Source organism: Nyctibius grandis, chromosome 4, assembly GCF_013368605.1.
Source record: "Nyctibius grandis isolate bNycGra1 chromosome 4, bNycGra1.pri, whole genome shotgun sequence".
Classification (NCBI taxonomy): domain Eukaryota; kingdom Metazoa; phylum Chordata; class Aves; order Nyctibiiformes; family Nyctibiidae; genus Nyctibius; species Nyctibius grandis.
In genome coordinates this window covers 2,623,165-2,642,320 of record NC_090661.1, presented here as the reverse complement: position 1 = coordinate 2,642,320, position 19,156 = coordinate 2,623,165, and the positions used below count along the sequence as shown (strand labels likewise).

The window sequence follows — 19,156 nt, the reverse complement described above, 5'->3', positions numbered from 1 at the left end:
CAAGCACCGTGGAAGCACAGGACATTTCAAGTGCTTCCACAAACATCAGAGACCATGTCCCCCTTCAGAGAAAGAACACCTGCATGTTAAACCTGTTTGAAAAGCCAAGTGAAAGGGATGTTACAAGATGTTTAACCATCCATTTGATTCTAGGCTGTTCTGAGAATCAGTCTGATCCGCAACAATTTCACCAAAAAAACAGTATTCAGGCAAGAATTCTAATTCATTTTAACCTATATTTATCTTAGGGTAAGTTTATGGGAGGAACTATACAATGTGAAGCAGCAGAGGACTTGGAAACCTTGAAAATCCTTTCCAGTTCTCTGCTTCTTACCAAGTTTAAAAAAATAAAAATTTAGATTTAAGTTTAGATTTTAAAATTTAAATTTAAAATTTTTTTTAAAATTAGAAATTTTGCAATTGTAGCTTACGTTACAGTCATCGTCTACGAGCTACCAGCAGCTGGCAATGCCTAGAAACCAATTTGTTGCCTCTGATGTGCATTATGAACGTACGGTGCTGCTGACTCACCGCATACTAGGCCGTGAGAAGGTCTCGTACCAAGCTGTCATGGCAGAACTACAGCACAGAAGTCCCCTCTTTGCCCACTCAGAGGACACCCCTGTCCCCTCACGCTTCAACACAGGATGCAGGGATTGCACATGGGCCAAAGGAAAATGTTAACAGATATATCTTTTTTTATCAGTACACTTCCATGGATGTAGCTTTAATTCTGGCTACAGTAATGTCAGTAACCGTTCTTCAGGCCTTTTCTGAACACCTCTGCTACTCTTCATATTATAATTGTACATAAAGATGAGAGAACAGAAGTACAAGTAAAAATAAGATTGATGTTTTATGAAGGGAGTGAAGTGTTTCCTTTAACTTTACCCACAGCTGCTTCTGCAGTGCTCACCTCTGCAGTATCTGTTGGCATCTTTTTAAGCCCGGAGGCCATCCATAACAAAATGGCTACAGTTTGTCTTTGAGAACTATATTTATCCAGCCCACCCCTGGAACACCTCCCCTGTGTCCGTCTGGCAGCCCTCCCAGGACAGAGACCAGCACATTCGTCATCTCTATCGTGTAGATGAGTTGTTACCTACTGCCACACTTTCTACCCTGAGAAAACATCAGCTGAATCACAGCAGAACCTACACACAGATTGCTTTAGTTATGATGCACGTGGTGTGGTGACCACAAGGAAATGGAACAGTAGATGATTAGAAAAAGTTGTCCAGATTTTTGAATCTTCAACGACTTACTATCAAAAAAAAAAAAAAAAAAATAGGGATAGTTTAGTGGCAAAGAACTACAGAAACACGTGAAACATAAAGACATTTTATACTGACAGATGTGGGATCTATTCTTTCCACCCTTTTTGTTGCATCCCAAGATCAGATAAACTGTGATAGTTTGAAGGCTAGCTACATACACTATAAAAATTGCAACAATTTTTTCAAATAAGACCCAGAAAAGAAGCCCTGAGTGGCTCAAAAACACTGTCAAAACCACACTAGGCCACTCAAAATCCAAGTCTAGCAGGAAGACAGCACACCAACATCAGTTGCTGAAATGTGAGAACTGCGCTTTTGATATTAAAGCTCTTTGGATTATGACAGACATGGTCAATTATAAACTTGCACTCCTGCACACTGATGAAAGTCACTAAGCACAACAGAAAGACTGGAAGAAAGGGAAAAATACAGCTCACCCGCTCCAACTAAAGGGAAGATATTAATTCAATGGGAATTACGTTCATGATACAGAATCTCTGAGGAATAACATTTATCCGTTCAAAATCTACCAACCAACACATCTTTTTCATCAGACTCACGAAGATGTCAATCACAAAGAACTGAGCTGCGACAGAGGAACCATGGCAAACGGTTTGTACAGCTGCCTCCAAAATGTGATTGTCAGAATCTCAAAATACAAGTCATTCCTTTCAATAGGAGATGCTGATATTAAAGATGTGACAACCAAAAAGTAGAAAATGCAAATGACAGTTGGGTATCATGAAAGAAAATGGAGAGAGTCGCTCATTTTGGTTTGTGCTCAGTGTTCAACTTAATTCTTGGAGGCACTGCTTCATCAAAACGCATTCAGAAAACACAGAATTCATGAGATGAAAGGTCAAAACCACCAGTTTGGCCACACTGTCATCAGCTGGCAAGTCAGATCACCTGTCCACATCAAGGGCGTAAGAACAGATGTCAGCAGCACCCACAATGTTTCCATCATCAAACTCAAGATAAAAATAAGGAAGGTCATCTATAAACCTATTAAATGCAAGCAGCATTGAACAATCAGCCACAAAACGGGATGCAGAAGAATACTTGTGAAAAGTTGCAAAAGGAAAACCTGGAATAGCTCCGAGGCAGCGGATGGCAGTACAGACTGGAAACAAGTAAAAATTGAGGCATCTTAAGGAAAAAAATGTGACTCGAGCTGCAGCTGTGACAACTGGGTTCCTACCTTCATAAGATAAAACTTGCACAAACTAAACAAGTTTTTTATCTGAGAAAGAAAAGCACTAAGGAAAATATTCTTCATCCTAAAGGCCAATGAATACTGGAAAAAGTAAAGAAAGGATACAAAAGTATAAAAAACAATGCAGAAGCGGAAAACCAAAAAGTAGCTACAACTTAAGCTGTTGCTTTACTAAACTGCCACTTACCAAACAACACTTTGCATGGCAAGTCCAATTTAAAAAAAAAGAACAGGGGAGGGAGGAGTCAGTAAATGCTCAGACTCCTCCTGGTTATAGGCAGAATCACTTGCGATATGTTCCTGCGTGGGCTGACAAAGGAAATGGATACAAGAAGACTTACCCTGGATTCAGACCAGAAAAGCCCAGGGAAAAGCTAGATATGCCAGGCAACCCAGAGGAAAGCACAGACATGTTAGTTCACCCAGTTTTCCATATCCAAAAGTCATTCAATGCCATGCACAGACACAGTTGCCTTTAGGCACAAGGTAGACAGTCGCCTTGGGCAGCAAACTGCTGGGGGCTGCTGACTGCCAGCTTTGCTTACCAAGGAGGAAAGGTGCTGATCTGTCACCAATCAGTGCTGCTGACAGCGTGACACTGAACTTCACTACCCTGGGGATGAATCTTGCCTAAGCCGTCAAGAAACCCTGCACCACTATTGCAAAGAGAGGAGGAATTGGTCCGTTGCTGTCATTTCCACCTCAACAGCAAGTAGTCTTCGTCAAGCCAGAGCCCTCTGGGCTGGATGTACTGCAAATAAGCTTCTGGTCAAAAGAGACTAATTACACCTGTGTCCTGCCTCCATAAAGGATCTATTAAAGCTGAGCCTCCCAGCTTATTAAATCAGGAAATTAAATGCCAGATAATACAGCTTTTTTACTCACTCCCCTACGCACACGTCTGTGAATGTGGAGGTCTTCCTATGCTCTCCATTCCCCCAGTAATTTTACTGAGCTCAGGAAATCTTTCACTCACTCATTTAAATATTCTCCACCCTCCTGTGCTAAGGATGACACTTACTTGAATACAGATGATGCACAAAAGCAATAAGAAATCACTCTTTCTACAAAATATTGTTTCAGTACATTGGATTATCATCTGAATTGAAAAGGAGACAAAAAAGAATTGATATAAGAACTGAAAAGTAAATCTTCATTAGAGCTTCGCATGAACTTGTCAAAGTTCACATTATCTTTAAAGTTTCAAATTAGAACAAAAGGGAAAAAAGACAGATTTCTTAGAATGGGTGATAATTTATAAATTTTCCTATAGCAGCACATCCTACTTATGATGCTTGGCGCTTACCACATACATGCAATGAAATAAAGGTGATTTACACCACAGTCAATGCAGATGAGCAACCTTTTATTCCTAGTGAGTTTTGCTAGGGGTTTAAAGCTTCTCAGTGGGTTGAGTTCTATCTAAAACCCTAAACTTGCCTTCTTTTAAACAAATATATTCTTGATCACACTTTCTAAAACACAATAAAGAATAAAAACATTAAACTAAATTATGTCATTTCATGCTCCTTTGATTAAACAGACTAATTTTAAATACCTCTTATGGTAAATTAATTATAATCATACAGCAAATGGGGTGTGTGTTGGATTTGGTTTGTAGCTATAACACAGCTCATGAACTACAATCTTCTCCAAACTTTGCTACACTACATTTAAGCTAACAGTCTTCTGGTTTGCAAACCTGAATCCAGATTTCACTTTTCTGTACAAGAGCTTGTAGGCTGATAAATTGAATCGGAAATACATCATCTGCTATAGAACTGTTTAAAACGATTGAGTTAGTTTTCAATAAGAGTTTATTGAAAAGAAAAAAAATGCAAGAAGTAAAGCAATAAAAATGAACAAATGAAACACAAAACCAAAAATACTTTCTGGTTTATTTCATTTCCTGCACAAAATGAATTCTTAAAAAAATAATTGTTTCAATAGTGTCAATAAATAACTTCTTATTGGTCTAAAAAATAGAGTAATGAAATAAGAGGGCTTCAGGAGGCTACATTCTCTCTGTTTTTAACAGCAGAGTAACCCTAGCAATTCAAGTTAATCTTTCGATTTTACTGGATCTATTAATTGAGCCCTGAACACAGTCAAAGATACAGCAAGCTGGTAGGATCATCTATAAAATCCTAACCATGTCCAGTCAGAGCTTGTCTTGACAGAGGACTTCACTACAGGCAAAATCCTTTTAAATTTAAGATCTTCAACACTGGATTTCAGTATTTCAATCAATACTGAAGTGAAAGACCCAAGGTGATGACTGCTTCAGCCACGATTTAACAAAAATCCCGTGTGTGGCTCACAGCAGCCTCAGTCCTGCTCTGCCCTCTGAAGCCTTCCTGTCCAGCTCCGGTCCACACCACTTCTTCTTCATAGAGGTCAATCTCACACCATATAAACTAATGGAGTGGCACTGTAATTTCAGCAGCAATCCTCATCTAAAAGAATTTTTTAAGTACAAGAATTTAAGAGATAATGCTCCCAACTCCAACACAGATTTCTCTGAGTTTCTGCAGCTCTTTAAAAAAAGAGCTTTACAACCACACCTGAGGCCACACTGTCAAAACAGCTCTTCCCTGTCAGCCTGTAGACAGGCCATCTCTATCATTCTAAAAATGAACTTAATTAAAAAGAAAGGAATAATTTCATCTGAGATAGATCTTCAATGACAGCACAGTATGATGTAGATCTTAAATGTCAGTGCAGAGTGATGTATGTAGCACACATTCATAAAAAGAATGTGTTTTTCTAATCATCTTTGAAATGAAAAAAGTCTGATGCCTACCATCACTTGAAAAACCCTATAACAGTATTCAAGGAGGCCCAGGGTAATTTAGATAATTAATCACAAGCTTGGACAGGTTGTGGTTCTAGACAGAATCAGTAAGTAACTCCCAAGACCTTCTCTGGGATGAGATTGTTATTCCTATTATAGCACTTGTGGAGGACAATGATTCTTTTACTTACAAATTTACAACAGCAAACTTTTCCAACTTTATGCTCCTTACTTTCTAGACACTGAATTTTACACATTCAACCATAAAAGAAACACAACTTAGTAGTTCCTTGTGAGAAAGAGCGAGCAATTTGGACTGTAGATTTCTAATAAATAAGGAACAGCCAAGATATTGTTTTTAGATTAAAAAAAAATACACGAACTTTTATTCTCATTTACTCAATTAATCAGACATTTTTTAACAAATGAAACGTTTGTTCAATTATTTCTGTAAGATGTGAGAGATTAAATCTTTTGTTGAAGTGTCTCTATTTTCATCCAATAGATTTAGGGATGTGAGATATAGCCATAGGTCCACAAGTTAGCTTGCAAATGACTTCTCTAGGAAAATCAGAAAAGGTTCATTTTATCCTCTCTGATATGTTTGCAGTATAAGTGGTGAGGAGGTGGGAGAGAATAAAATAACGATTTCATGTCATTGTAAAAACTGTGGAACAGTATGATGACATGCTTTATTCTTCCTCCAAACCAAGTGGGTTGATTTCTCTGGGTGAAGTCTGAGAAACAACACTGTGTAGTAAAGACATAGCAACAAAGGAGGAAGGAAAGATTTATTTGTGCTTCTCTTTCCTCATCTTTATTCTCTAAAAGCCACCAGCTACCTAACAAGGATATCTTTTCATGGGAGGATGACAGAGAAAGGCAACTAATATGGTAAAGAGAGAGAATTTGATGACTTCCTGCTAGACCCCAGTCTAGTGTCAATCACAAACTATCTCATGAAAAGAGAAACTAGAGAAGACAATGGCGTTATATATGTAGGAGGCTTTCATAGAGATAACGTGTGATTTGGGGGTTCATCCCTCGTCTTCTGATGAGATTTTAGATCCCTAATTCTCTTTCTTCTACCCAAATGCCTCTGAATGCAGATCAGACAGGTGTTTTGCTTCATGATCACAGCCTTCATCAAGTTAACATACTAAATACACCCTCTTGGACAAGATGATGCCTTTAGCTTAGGCAATCTGTCAGAAATACCACTGGGGTATAAAATGTAGACGTTAAAAGAAAACAGGACATAAATTTTGCCTGTAATTTTTTAAAAGATTGTAAGAAAATAGAACAGACCTACTGCAGACTGAAGCCAGCAAAGCTAATCATTTAACTTTAATCTGTTTTTTTTAAATTGGAATGCAATATCCCTTACTGTTTGCTGCAGATCAGGTATTATAATTCGAATCACTAATGTGTTGCTCTGACTGTCTTCCATTCTGCTGCTTGGCTTTTCTGCAGTTGCTCTAATTGTGTCATAAATAGTTTCTTCTTTGGAGCTGTCTGATTCAGATTCAACAGAATAGTCGGAAAAGCTTTGTGCCATTTCATCCTCACTTGATGTTGGGCTACGAGGCATGTTCAAGTTTTTATCCTGCCAATACAAAGGAGAAAGAGAAAAAGATAAGTTATAGTTAAAGTCTTAAAAATGAATCCGCTACGAGTTTTGTTTTCTTGGAAGTAACATGCATTTAACAACAAAGTTATATGTTTTATCCTTTTATTTCCTCCTCTAATTTATGTGGGTAGGCAGAGTGTAATGGAAATAAATCTGGCTACCAATTTACAACAGAAAAGGAAGGACAGGAGAAGGAAAAAGAGTAATAAAAGGGCAGATGATCTTTTTTCCAGGCACACCCAACCTCCCAAAGGATCCAGAAAAACACAGCATAACTACCAGGTTCTCTGCTAAATAGCACTGTAGTAAACTGTACTTAGACCTAGATCTGGCTTTGAAGCCTACTTCTCCCAGTGCAAAAAGACACTTCAGGAAATTAATATAGGTGCTAAACTAACATCATCCTGTACATCGAGAAACTGTACAGATAATACTTCATTAAATACAGCATTTTCAAATAGCAGAATCAACAAAAAAATTAAATACTACAGGGAGCCAGAAAGATGCAGATGCTCCTTTGTGGTTTGTGGCTCATACAACATCCTTTACTATCAACGCTACCAAAATCTGTCTGTTATACATACAATGTATACATACAATATGTATACATACAACACAGATTTCAGAAACATTTTTAATCTGTGGTAAAATTGAGGCTAAAATGAAAGTAATGTTTATTCCAAAGTAAGGACATTTGTATTCAGAGGTCTCACAGTAAGAACAGCAGAACATTTTCCTCTGGGTTTTTCCAACAGCAGCAGCAAAAGACTTTTGGTCCCATAAACTAAAAGCTTCTCCAGAAAATGAAAATTATTATTCTATGGAAAAATAGGGAAAAAATTTATACTGGAAAAAATTAAAAACACCACCATAAACTTTGCAGTGCTTGGTAACCACGTACTCTTCCAGTTTTCAGAGGCCAGGAAAACATAAACATTATTTTTCACACTTTCCATGAGAAACCTTCCAAGACAACTTCTCTGATTTTTAATAAAAAAAATTTCTCAGTTAAAAGAAAAAAAAAACAAAACACAACTAATTCCACCGTCAGTCACATTAAAAAAAAAGACATTAAAGCAAAAGTAAAGCACAGAAGGGTCAACTGACTGTGACAAGGTCACTCATACACCAGGTGACCGGACTGAGATAACCAAACACACATTTTTCTATACGGGTCTCACAGTCAGATCCCCCAAAGTAAACAACAGTTAAACAACAGCAGGGACTAAGAGAACTTTTTTTACCACTGTGTTTCGTGATTTAGTTTGAGCCAACCAGATTACTCATTCCTCTCCGCCGTCCGGTCATTTATACTGCAGTGATTACAAAGCAGGCATAAAAGGCTACGGCTCTAATTTAGCATTTTAAGGTGACCATATGTTGGAGCCAGCGCTTACACCAGAGGAGAGGCAGTGACAAGGCAGGCCTAAAGCTTGAGGTCAAGGGCAAGCATTTCCAAAGCACATCACATACCCCCATCATCAAGTCTTATTGTTATTTCTGACGAAGGACAATTCCAGTGTTATTACCCTCAGCTATAACTACTAATGAAGACAAAAACAGTGCATTGAAAAATCTGAAACATGCCAGTTCACAGCAGCTTAATGCAAGGCTCTAGTTACAAAAGAAAACTCTTGAGGGAGTATTTCATTTTCTTACTGCTTCACTGAACTGTAGATTAATGCTGCTCTCCAAAGCACCTTAAGTCAATAAAAAGCATAAACATTTCAATGGCCTCCTTATTTATCGACCAATGCTAAATCACACGAAGCCAAAATATAGTAGGTCGATACACAGTATTTAAAAGCATAAAAGGTATAGGCCAGTCAGTGCGAGGAAAAACACGTTAAGGCCATCACATGGTTTGCGTCTCCCTAAAGCCATTTGAGAGCGCAATATATTCCAGGGCAATGGATTCAACTCCTCTGACAGAGAGCAGTAAAGTGCAATTATACAGCATACAAATAAAGAGTTGAATTAGGAAAAAAAACTCCCCAGGGTTTTGGCAAGTGGATTTTCATGCAAAAACTACCCAGAAATACCTCATTATGGAACAGCAAAGGGAAATTACTAGCTGAAGAACCAAGTCCCATGTATCAAGGACTTAAGTTTAATAAATAGTGGGACAAAGAACTCCTTGGAGATGCATCAACACGGCACAAGTCACCTAATTTTCTGGAATACAGATTTAAAAAAAAAGCATAAGTAAGCATGGAAAGGATAATGAAAGACAGTATCTACAGCGAACAGAACCTATGCCTCACCAGCGCTATGGAGAAGCAGATCATTTAAATGACAAGACACTCTAACCACTGGAGAAACTAAATCAGTACAGGTCCCAGTGTAGGGCAGATCCTGCCAGGGAGCAGAGGTCAAGCATGTCTCCCCAAATCTACAGACACCTTAGGGCAATTTGGTTGTTTGGCTGTTAAGTTGTTTGGCTGTTAACAGTGGAAATGGAAGATACCACCCTTTGTTACCCAGAGATGCTCACTACCACAGCTCCCACAGAGAAGTTGTTATTTTTTAGGAACTGTTTCAGTTCTGTCCCAGTGATATTCCAAAGACTTTTCCACAACCAAAACTACTGCCTCAGGAAAAGGCAGGTTGCCTGGCTTACCTAGGCTTGTACAGCAGAAGAAAACATAGCATCCCAGGTGCCTAATTCCCAGTTGGCAATTCATTGGTTCAAAAGGATGTTATATAGCTAAAATATAGATGAGTTTTTGCTGATATGATTGTCTGGGATGTCTTCTTTCATTTTCATAAAAACACAACGTATCTTTGCTTCCTATAGTTAACCTTATTGTATTTGATAGCAGTGTGATACATCAGTGGCTGCTTTCAGTATAGACAAGTGCTGAGTGAAAAGTTTCTCTGTAAATGAATGAAAACAGATTTCCAAAGATCTTGGAAGTAAACTCACAATCCAAACTACCACCACGACAGTCTTTGCTCCACCTCACGTCCTCTGTCCGCATTTCCAACTCCTGTACCTCGAGCTCCCCGCGTGTCCCAGCCCCGGGCGCTCTCCTTCCCTGGCCCCTGCGCATCCCCTAACCGCTGGCTGAACAAAGCAAGCACGAGCTCCCCCTGGTTAAACACCACTTCTGACACAGGAAGGCTGTAAAACAGCTGGAAGATGAAAGAATAAAAGGATGGCTATATGCTTACCCCTATTATTGTACTTTTCCCTCAGCACCTTGCCCTTCAGCTCTGTGGGAGCACGGGGCTGTTTACTCTGCCTCTATGACTATTGCCGGGTTATGTTTCTCAGGCCAACAGGCCAGATGAAATAAATTGAGCTCAGATTGCTGCCTTCCCCTCACAGATGCTATTTTTAGATTTTTTTTTTCTCTATCCAGCCAGCAACTTCCACAAAATCTGCAGAAATTTCTTATCCTGCTATTTGTTACCATCCCACCATTAAGGAAAGTTTAAAACAGCCTATGAATAAATTAAAAAAAAAACCATGGGCAAGTAGCATGACCATCTAACTGCCTTTTTCTTTAAAAAAAAAAAAAAAAGAAAAAAAAAGACTAAGAGCTCATTATAAAAGACTGGAATTAAAACAGTGCACAGGTTCTCAAAGGCAAGAAATTCAACTCCCAGAGCTCGCTTGCTCTCTGAACGGTGTGCTCCAGTGAGGGCAAACTGACAAGGCAGGGGAAAAAAGCAAGAGTGGCGACAGACTGATTTTTTGGAGCCTTACGGTTGTTAAACATCATATGAAAATAATTTATTAAATATATATATGTTTAAATTTATTTTTAACTATCTTAAATATTATAAACTTGATATTTACTAAAGGGTTTAAAATATCATTGAGACAGACACACACTGGACAGGGTATCTTCATTAAACATAGATGTATTATAAGATATACAACACGCTTGCCCGCTACGAAACTCGTGTTTTAAAATCTTTAACTTAATTATGGCTATATGCAATTTTTTTGATCCTGCAAAGTAACAAACCCTCTTATCTAGTTTCATATTGGTAAATATGGAACGTAATGATTATATACACACACAAACTTATTTTTAAAAGACCTGTCCCATATAAAGTCCCCTCCCTACTGTATCCTATGCCAGCACCAGCAAATACGGCGAGTGCAGGTGTGTTTGTCCAGTTTGCCTGGAGCAAACCCAACAGTCAATATACATCTGACAACCACCAAAAGCGAACAGCTACGTGCACAGAGAGCCTGCAGAACAACACGGCCGCTACGGCGAAGACTCCCCCGGGTTTCTGCAGTGGGCAAGACTAACATATGGCGAGACAGAAGGAAATGCACCCCTAACACCGAGACTAACTTTTGGTAGGGAAATCACATTAAAGGATGCAACCCTTTCTTCCCCCATCTGTGAGATTCTGGTTTTGGTACCATGTGAACGTAGACTGGGGTCTCACACAAGTGGCCATTTCGGACTAATCACAATAGCTATTAGCTCTCCCCTCTCTAAAATACAGCTGAGGCGCACGCATCAAATGTCTTGTCCAAGGCCAACAAGGCCAGATCTCAGAGCAAGGTTTCAAATTCAAGGGTCGCTGGCTCCTAGTCATGATAAGAACAATCTATTTTCATATAAACATTCATTTGCACAATAACAGTCCTGTTGCCTGCAGGGAGACGTCCTCTAGACTGCTATTGTCAGATGAGTTAAAAATGTACCTGTGGGAATACCTCAGATACAGAGTCAGCATTGTTACGGGGTGAGTAATGCCATTAAACAGACTGTGAGAAAAGTTTGCTGTTAGAATAACAACGACTGCTAGTAAGAGGTATTTAATAATTAACTCTGAAGAAAAAGTATTCAGCAAAGGGATTTCCATCTGTGTAAAACCTGCCAGAGCTCCTAACACTTGGATTCTGTGGCTTTATTCAGGATTATATATATCAGCTCAAGAACCAGCTCGCCAAGTTACTAAATTAAAATGCTGGAGAAGATCAAGCATTGCCTTTTCTAATTATATTAATATTAAAACAAAAATGCATTTCAGACAGAACTGGAGATGGGGGGTACAATCCCAACGCACCACACATTTCACAGCTCTCCACAGTTCTGCAGAAAAGGTCACATAAAAGAAAACCTGAATTAAAAACTGACTCCAATGGGCAATTTGCAATTTGATGAGTTCAATCTGCACTTTGCACTCTTACTTTAAAGCTGGCAATAACCGGCGTTGCCTCCCGAAGAAGCAATCCCACTTCCCTCGCTCCCTGGACCACTCCACTCTTGCCCCTAGACTGCTTTAATCTCTGCACTAACACAAACAGTGAGGTAGAACAAAGCATCGATCCAGGTTAAACACCAGCTTTTTTTCATTTTGGGAGGTTAGTTTCAGCATCCATCACGTCTCTGAACTGGATCACTATGCAAATGTTTGCATAAGCAGCAGGAGGAAGATGGCAGAGGGCCAGAAGCAAACAGCTAGGGCATGAAAAGGGCAGAACCACTTTTCCCAAAGGCACTATTAATGCTTGCCAGCGTAAAGTGAATCTGCGACACCACTGCCTAAGTGACAGGAAAGAAATCTACATAAATATGTCCATCTGATTAACTCCGATGAAAATCTCTTGATTATTAGCACTGAAATACCGTAACTCCAAACAGGACAGCTTGCTGAAACCCACTGATACAAAATTCACCCAGGCAAATGCAAAACCTAAAAGAATGCATCTACAAGAAGAAAAACAGAACGTGCACAAGGAGTGCTAACCCAGCCCATAGCAAAATCTCAGACGAAACGAGGCACTTGGAGCTCCCCCTGTTCTCCCAGGCCCGCCAGATGAGGAGGTAGCTGTGGCATTGATGCACCATATGAAGCTGTGCTGATCAAGCTCCAGTCCTGAGGGCCTTCTGCAAAAGGGCCAGCACAGTCTCCAAAGCTATCTTTATCCTGGTAGGAAAAAGAGTGGCCAGGCAGCAAAATGAAGCACTGTTCCCTTGGCATGCCCCGAGGTGTGCTCCCTTGGTCAGCGCCGGGCAGTGCCCCTCGCGTACAGGACACACAGATGAGGTGCTACCAGGCTGGCTGCTCTCCAGTCTCTGAAAGCTTTCACACTACTGAAATGTCTCCCTGCTGCACTGCAACGCAGCCCTTGTGCTATTGCAGACATGGACTTAGAAAGGCTAAATCACAAAAAATACTTTCTTGGGGCTCAGGAGCTCAGAAGATCCAAGGGTCGGCAAGGTCCACTTCATGCCACATGGCCTCAGGGCCAGGGAACACCTCCTGGTCTGATTTTATTTAGAAGGACAGATGTAGTTTCAGAGACTGAACAATAACGAACAATGACATATATGAAGGCTCTAAGAAGTTAATCTGTTATCCTGCAGTTCCCTTGATCTGCCTCTGTAAAATAGGACAAGTGATTCTTGAGTCTTCTCTAAAGCAGTTGGACTTTGTGGAAGAAAGTGCTAGAAAGCCAAATCACTTGCGCATTATTCAAAAAAATCCCCCTCTATGGTAATTACCTAAGCAAATTTAATCATACAATATTTTGCTATTCACAACCCCCATAATTATGGTTTTATTCCCTCTACACCAGTCCTTTACTTAAATTCACTTTGGTTACACTGTCTGCTAATACATTTTTGATGTCTCTATTAAATAACTTAAACACCCAAATAAATATTTGAGAAGATGTGTGCTGAGGTATAAGTATTAACATACCAGAATGCCAAGCAAAATTCCTCCTTTACTTTTCTCCGAAGCTGTTGTTTCTCAGAGTGGTATCTCTGACTTCAAAACTTAAATATTGATTTGAAATTGGCATTGAAAATCAATGGTCATATCCATTTGTTCTCACCAGCACCACCAGAAGATTCTTCTTACTGCCCTGTTTAAGGGCAGATTTGTGCAGTCCTTGATTTCTTTGCTAGGTGACCTGCACAGCTGACAAACTGTTTTGCAAAAGGGCTCAAAGTGACACTTTTTTCCCTTTTTTTAAAAAACAAAAAAAAAAAGAAAAAAGAAAAAACAAAAAAAAAAAAAGAAAATTGAGTGAAGTACTTGTTGAACCTGCTTCTTATTTCTGAGGCAGTTTGTTATCCCTTGTTCATGTATATTTGCACAGCACAGACTTGCCAAGAAGAGGCTAAGCCCCATTAACTTCTGGTATTTAGAGTCTTAAATACCAACATCATATGATTAAAGTGGGTCTTAAGATTAGACTGTGAGAATGTAATTTTTTTTTAAACAGATGTACTTCACCATTAGCACTCCTGTGCACATAAAAAAATCTACACATGCAACCTATTTCTGCAAATACAGTGTAGTTTTCTAGAAGTTTCTGCAGTTTCTAAGTAGCTTTGGATGCTAAAATTCTCCTTTGTCCTCTGTCTGTTCTACTTAGTATTTATTTTCCTTGTAAACTATTCAGCTGGTCACGGTATATTCACGGCAAGACTGAAGTTCAATCAGGCAGATGCAAAGAGAGATTTTGGGGAAGGATAGATACAAAGAATACAGGAGACGAACAACTTATTGCACTGAATGAGCAAGGCTGGAAGACAGGCAGAGAAGCAGATGTAGAAAAAGCTTAAAAGTATTTGACATATAAGTCCAACATAAGAAAACCTGAAAAATATTTGAAGTTTGACAAGAGAAAACAGAACATGCTAGAAGAAAGAGGGACCAGGTATAAAGATTTAGCACAGAGACACACAGGTTGGTTAAAATGGTTAAAAATCTTTAAAAAAAAAAAATATTCAAACTATTACTAGGGGAAACATAGCAAGTATTTATAAATGTTAACCACAGTGAAGTTTACAGTAAAGGCCAACTCCCACTGGCAATATAGTATCTTAAGTGCCTTCTCTTAAGCACCCGCAGGTTTCCAGTGCAATTCTGTCTGACCTTTATTTAAAGGCCATTCTTCCACACAAGGCATTACAGCCAGCCCCATGAGCCCCAAGGCAGGTAGCTTCTAGGCTCTGTTCATTTCTATAGCTGTGTTTAATATGGCCTCTAGTTTTGTACATTTATTAGAACTTCCATTTTCCAACAGACAGACTAACAAACAGCAGCACTCATAAATCATTTTTTACGTACTGCTTGCAATGGATACTATAGGACAAAATCATAATGCACTTGTCCTGGTTTGGACTAGGACAGACCTTTCAGTTAAGTTTTTTCTAAGTGACTGTACTTCCTACTGTACTGACATGATCATCATCAGGGCGAGCTCAATATTGGTTTTCTTTGTAGTTCATTATTTACACATTATTAAAACTGTTTTTACTTTCCAACCCGCTAAGTCTCTCTCCCTTTTCTCTTTTCCTTTTCCTCTCTGGGGAAGGAAAGAGTTAACAGAGAGAGTTTGTTGTCCACTTAACAGCCAGCCTTAAACAGTGACAGCACTTTGAAGTATTAAATAAGAGACTGGATCCCAAAACAATCATATACACTTACTTGTAAAAACAACTTTCAATTTGAAAATTCATCTGTTCAGGATGTATTAATCCAGAATTCTAAAATACTGTAAACAGATGTTAAGCAAAAGAAGTTAAATAAGTAGCAACTAAATAACGAATTCAAATACAATGAAAAACAACAAAACTTTTTAAGAAAATGCACCAAGCATATTATCCCAGATACCAAAGTCCATCAGCATCCCAAATCCAAGATGTGTCTTCTTGGACTCATAAATTCAAATAAATACCCCTTCCTAAGCAAGAAGGGTTGGATCTGTCATATGATCTTTACATTTCTGATCTTGCTAGGAGCAAAAATATAGAGAGTAACCTTCTGAGATCCTTTTTAAGCAATTTCATATCTTGCATGGAGTATCAATCGTGTATGTAATCCCACTGCAGCCAACAGAATTACTCCAGGAATAGCTCCAACAAGACTTGACCCCTGCATGTTGTATTCATGAGCGAAACAACAAGCAGGGCAAGCTATGAAAAACCAACATGAAACACTGAAAAGTTCATCCAGTTCTGGATCCAATAAGGCATTTCTTCATAATATGACAGCTTTTCAGTTACCAAACCAAGAAATATCCTACAGATTCAGCTGTTACACTGACTCTGTCCCCACTCCAAAGTACCACTTACTGGTGGTTCCCTGGAAACCTTCAAGGTCAGGCTGGATGGGGTTCTGAGTGACCTGATCTAGTTTAATATGTCCCTGCTCATTGCAGGTGGGTTGGACTCAATGACCTTTAAAGGTCTCTTCCAACCCAAACGATTCTATGATTCCAAATATTTCCTGCCATGAAGCATACTTGCATATAGTAACTGGAGATTTCAAAGTTGCAAACTTCAGCAACTCAAAAAAAATTTTTTTTAATTTCCCCTTCAGTTATCTAAAATGAGAATGACACAACGTGAGTAACAAGCTATGAATTGTTCTCTTTAATAATGTAGCAGTATTACACCACTTCATTTTTAAGAAGTCATTATCTATTTATAAAAGATGGATAAAATGCTTGTTTTGGTTTCCCCAGAAATTTTCCTTACAAAACAGAAGCATGTAGGGAAAGCAATTTTATCTTCCAGCCTTTCTGTTCCCAGACTCTGCTTTCATTTGACTATGCAAATATCAAAAAGATTATAATATATTGGAAGGGAAAGGACATATGAGAATTTACAAAGATTTACAACAGGAATTTGAAAAAATTTCAAAGCTTGTTGGACATATTTACCTCAGCTTCATCTCCCAGGCGGACAAAGCAGCTTAGCTGCTTGTTAATTTGCATTTTATGCTTATCAACCTTTTCCCCCTTTATCCATAAGGAAAGCACTTTAGTGATAATTCAAATAAAATCATTATATGTTAACAGATAAGCATAGTTGCTGTCTTGTTATGTAGATTAGATCAGGTCCTGAGAGCAGATGAAGCAGATTCCCTCTTCTCCTTACATATGGGTTAGCATTTAGAGTTTGCTATAAAGTTTGACCCGAATTTTCTTCAGATATGATCCTGATGGGGGCTACTGTTATTTTATTTGCTGTGTTGCCAAAAATAGTCTCATTGTTTGCATTATTTTAGTCAAAGAAATAATATGCCAGTAAAAAAGTAAACCTTCAAATTGATGCTCTATTTTTCTTCTAAAATGATGACTTATCTTTGTCCAAGAGCTGGTTGAAAAAATATCATTTACCCTTTCTTGTTGTGGGCATTGGGTTTTTTTCTTGTTTAGTTTCAACAAATTCATTTTTATTTCAACTCAGCAGGAAACACACCTTGATGCTTGCAGAGGACACCACATACCCAATGTGTTCAGCAGGCTGCTAGGTGGGATTTGGGAGCACAGATCTCAGACTGTCCACGTCTGCAAATCAGTGCCCCGTAGTTGGAGATTTCCAACACTGGAGTTACACCACTCCGGAGCAGTGCTCTAGGGAGGACACCAAAATACATGAGTTCTGTTCCAAAGCCCAGAGAAACCAAGTTTTGAAATACAGAAATCCTCCACAAAATAGAATTTTTTTCTCCACGTAGATCTGCTTAACTAGAGCAGTTTGCAAGCTGTCAAATGCAGAGGCCAGTTTCACTGATCAGCTCCATCTGTAGTTAGGTTTCATTTGAATTACTAATATGAAGGTCCAGAAACCTCAAATCAGGAACAGTTATACAAACATAGGTCAAGTTGTGACCATTATTTTTCACCAGCATCACTAAATATATTGGCAATACACAAGGCAATATAGCAGGAGAAGAAACATACAGTTCAGTTCCTGCCTTGATTTCTGAATAGCTGAGCAAGAAAGAGCCCTGGCCTCAGGACTGCTGCACCAACTTGCATAGAGAGGAGGGAAGAAAGGCAGAAGGAACTACCTGGCCTTTATATACTGAATTTATTTTCTTCATCAAGAGGGAAGTAACAAACAAATGGTGACCCAGAAAGGACACACACACTGTAGAAGAACTAGGGCAGGTGAGCAGCCCTTGGTTTAGCCAAACTCCAGTGTAAGCAAAGCTGTGTGCTGAGCCCTCACTATCTTTCTGCCCATCTGTGTATGTCTGCAGCAAATATCTCTGCTTCCCAGTGACAGATGGTCTCCGGGCTTCTCTTATCCTAATTGCAGAAAAACTTACCTGATTTTTTTCAGAGGAAATTTTGAAAAAGGAACTCGGCTGATCTTATCTGCATCTTGCCTGCTTAGTTTCCAACCCAAGGTAAGCATATCTTGGGCTTTAATTTATACTCCAGCCTGTGCAAGCAAGTCTGAGCTCATGGCACAATTAAGGACATTCTTTAGGATTGTGTACGTGAACAATGATGGTGACGGTAGACTGGGGAAAAATATCTGCAGGCTCCGAAAGGTTAAGTGATCTGCCAAGAAAACCCAGGTAGCACAGTGATTCTGCAGAAGAACTGAGAAATAAATTATTCTCTTGACCTTTGAGATTTTGATTCAACTCATTGTAAAGACGAGAAACTCTTTTTTTACCAAATTATATCTAGCCAAAATTTAGGCAATCAAGACACAATAAAACAGATGAAAATAACCGGTTTTCCTCACTGACCACCAACACTTGATTGTTGCATTCAGTGAACAGCTCAAGAAATAAAAGATCACTTCTTAGGCAAGAAGAAAACAGAATGAGAGACATGTTTATGACTATTATTCAGAAGTAGGGAAACAAAAAATACAAAGAATAATAATGTTTAAAAATACAGAAAGATTAATAACAAACTCTTTGAGCTTTCGTTACTTAAATGCCAGGGGTAGTTTGGATTTTAATATTAAAAATAAATAGCATGCTAAATCACCCTGGGATAACTGCTTACAGTGCTTTTGATTTAGAGACAGAGTTCAGAGTGCCAACAGTACTGTTTTTCTGAAGTAACCATCTCTCAGTGCAGAATCAACACAAATATCAGCTTCCATGAACACAGTGACATGGATTCTTTGTTGTGCCTTAGAGTCACAGAATGATCAAGTCATTTGGGTCAGAAGGTTCTCCAGGGATCTTCAGTCCAACCTCCAGTCTGAACTCCTCTTGTTTCAACTTCTGGCTGCTGTCTCTCACCCTTCTGCCACGCACTGCTGCACAGAGCCTGGCTGTCGTCTCACTATCCTCCCTGTCTGTGCCAGATGATGCTCCCTGATTCCGCCTCTCCTCCAGGCTGAACAAGCCCCTGTCCCTCGGCCTCTCCTTGCAGGACAAGTACTCCAGCCTCCACCTTCTCGGTGGCCCTCCACAGAACCTGCTCCAGTTTGTCAACATCTTTCCTCTATTGTGTTGGGGGGTTCCAAAACTGGACACAGTACTCA

At 39.2% G+C, this 19,156-nt stretch overlaps 1 protein-coding gene across 1 annotated transcript in view; it reads right to left on the bottom strand.

Moving 5' to 3' along the window:
- SHANK2 (SH3 and multiple ankyrin repeat domains 2) overlaps positions 1-6,878 on the bottom strand; it is a 309,027-nt gene extending 302,149 nt beyond the window's left edge. Inside the window, exon 1 of the mRNA XM_068399004.1 lies at positions 6,675-6,878. Within this exon, the coding sequence (XP_068255105.1) occupies positions 6,675-6,878 (204 nt within the window). The remainder of the gene's footprint in view (positions 1-6,674) is intronic.
- Positions 6,879-19,156: the final 12,278 nt, after the last annotated feature.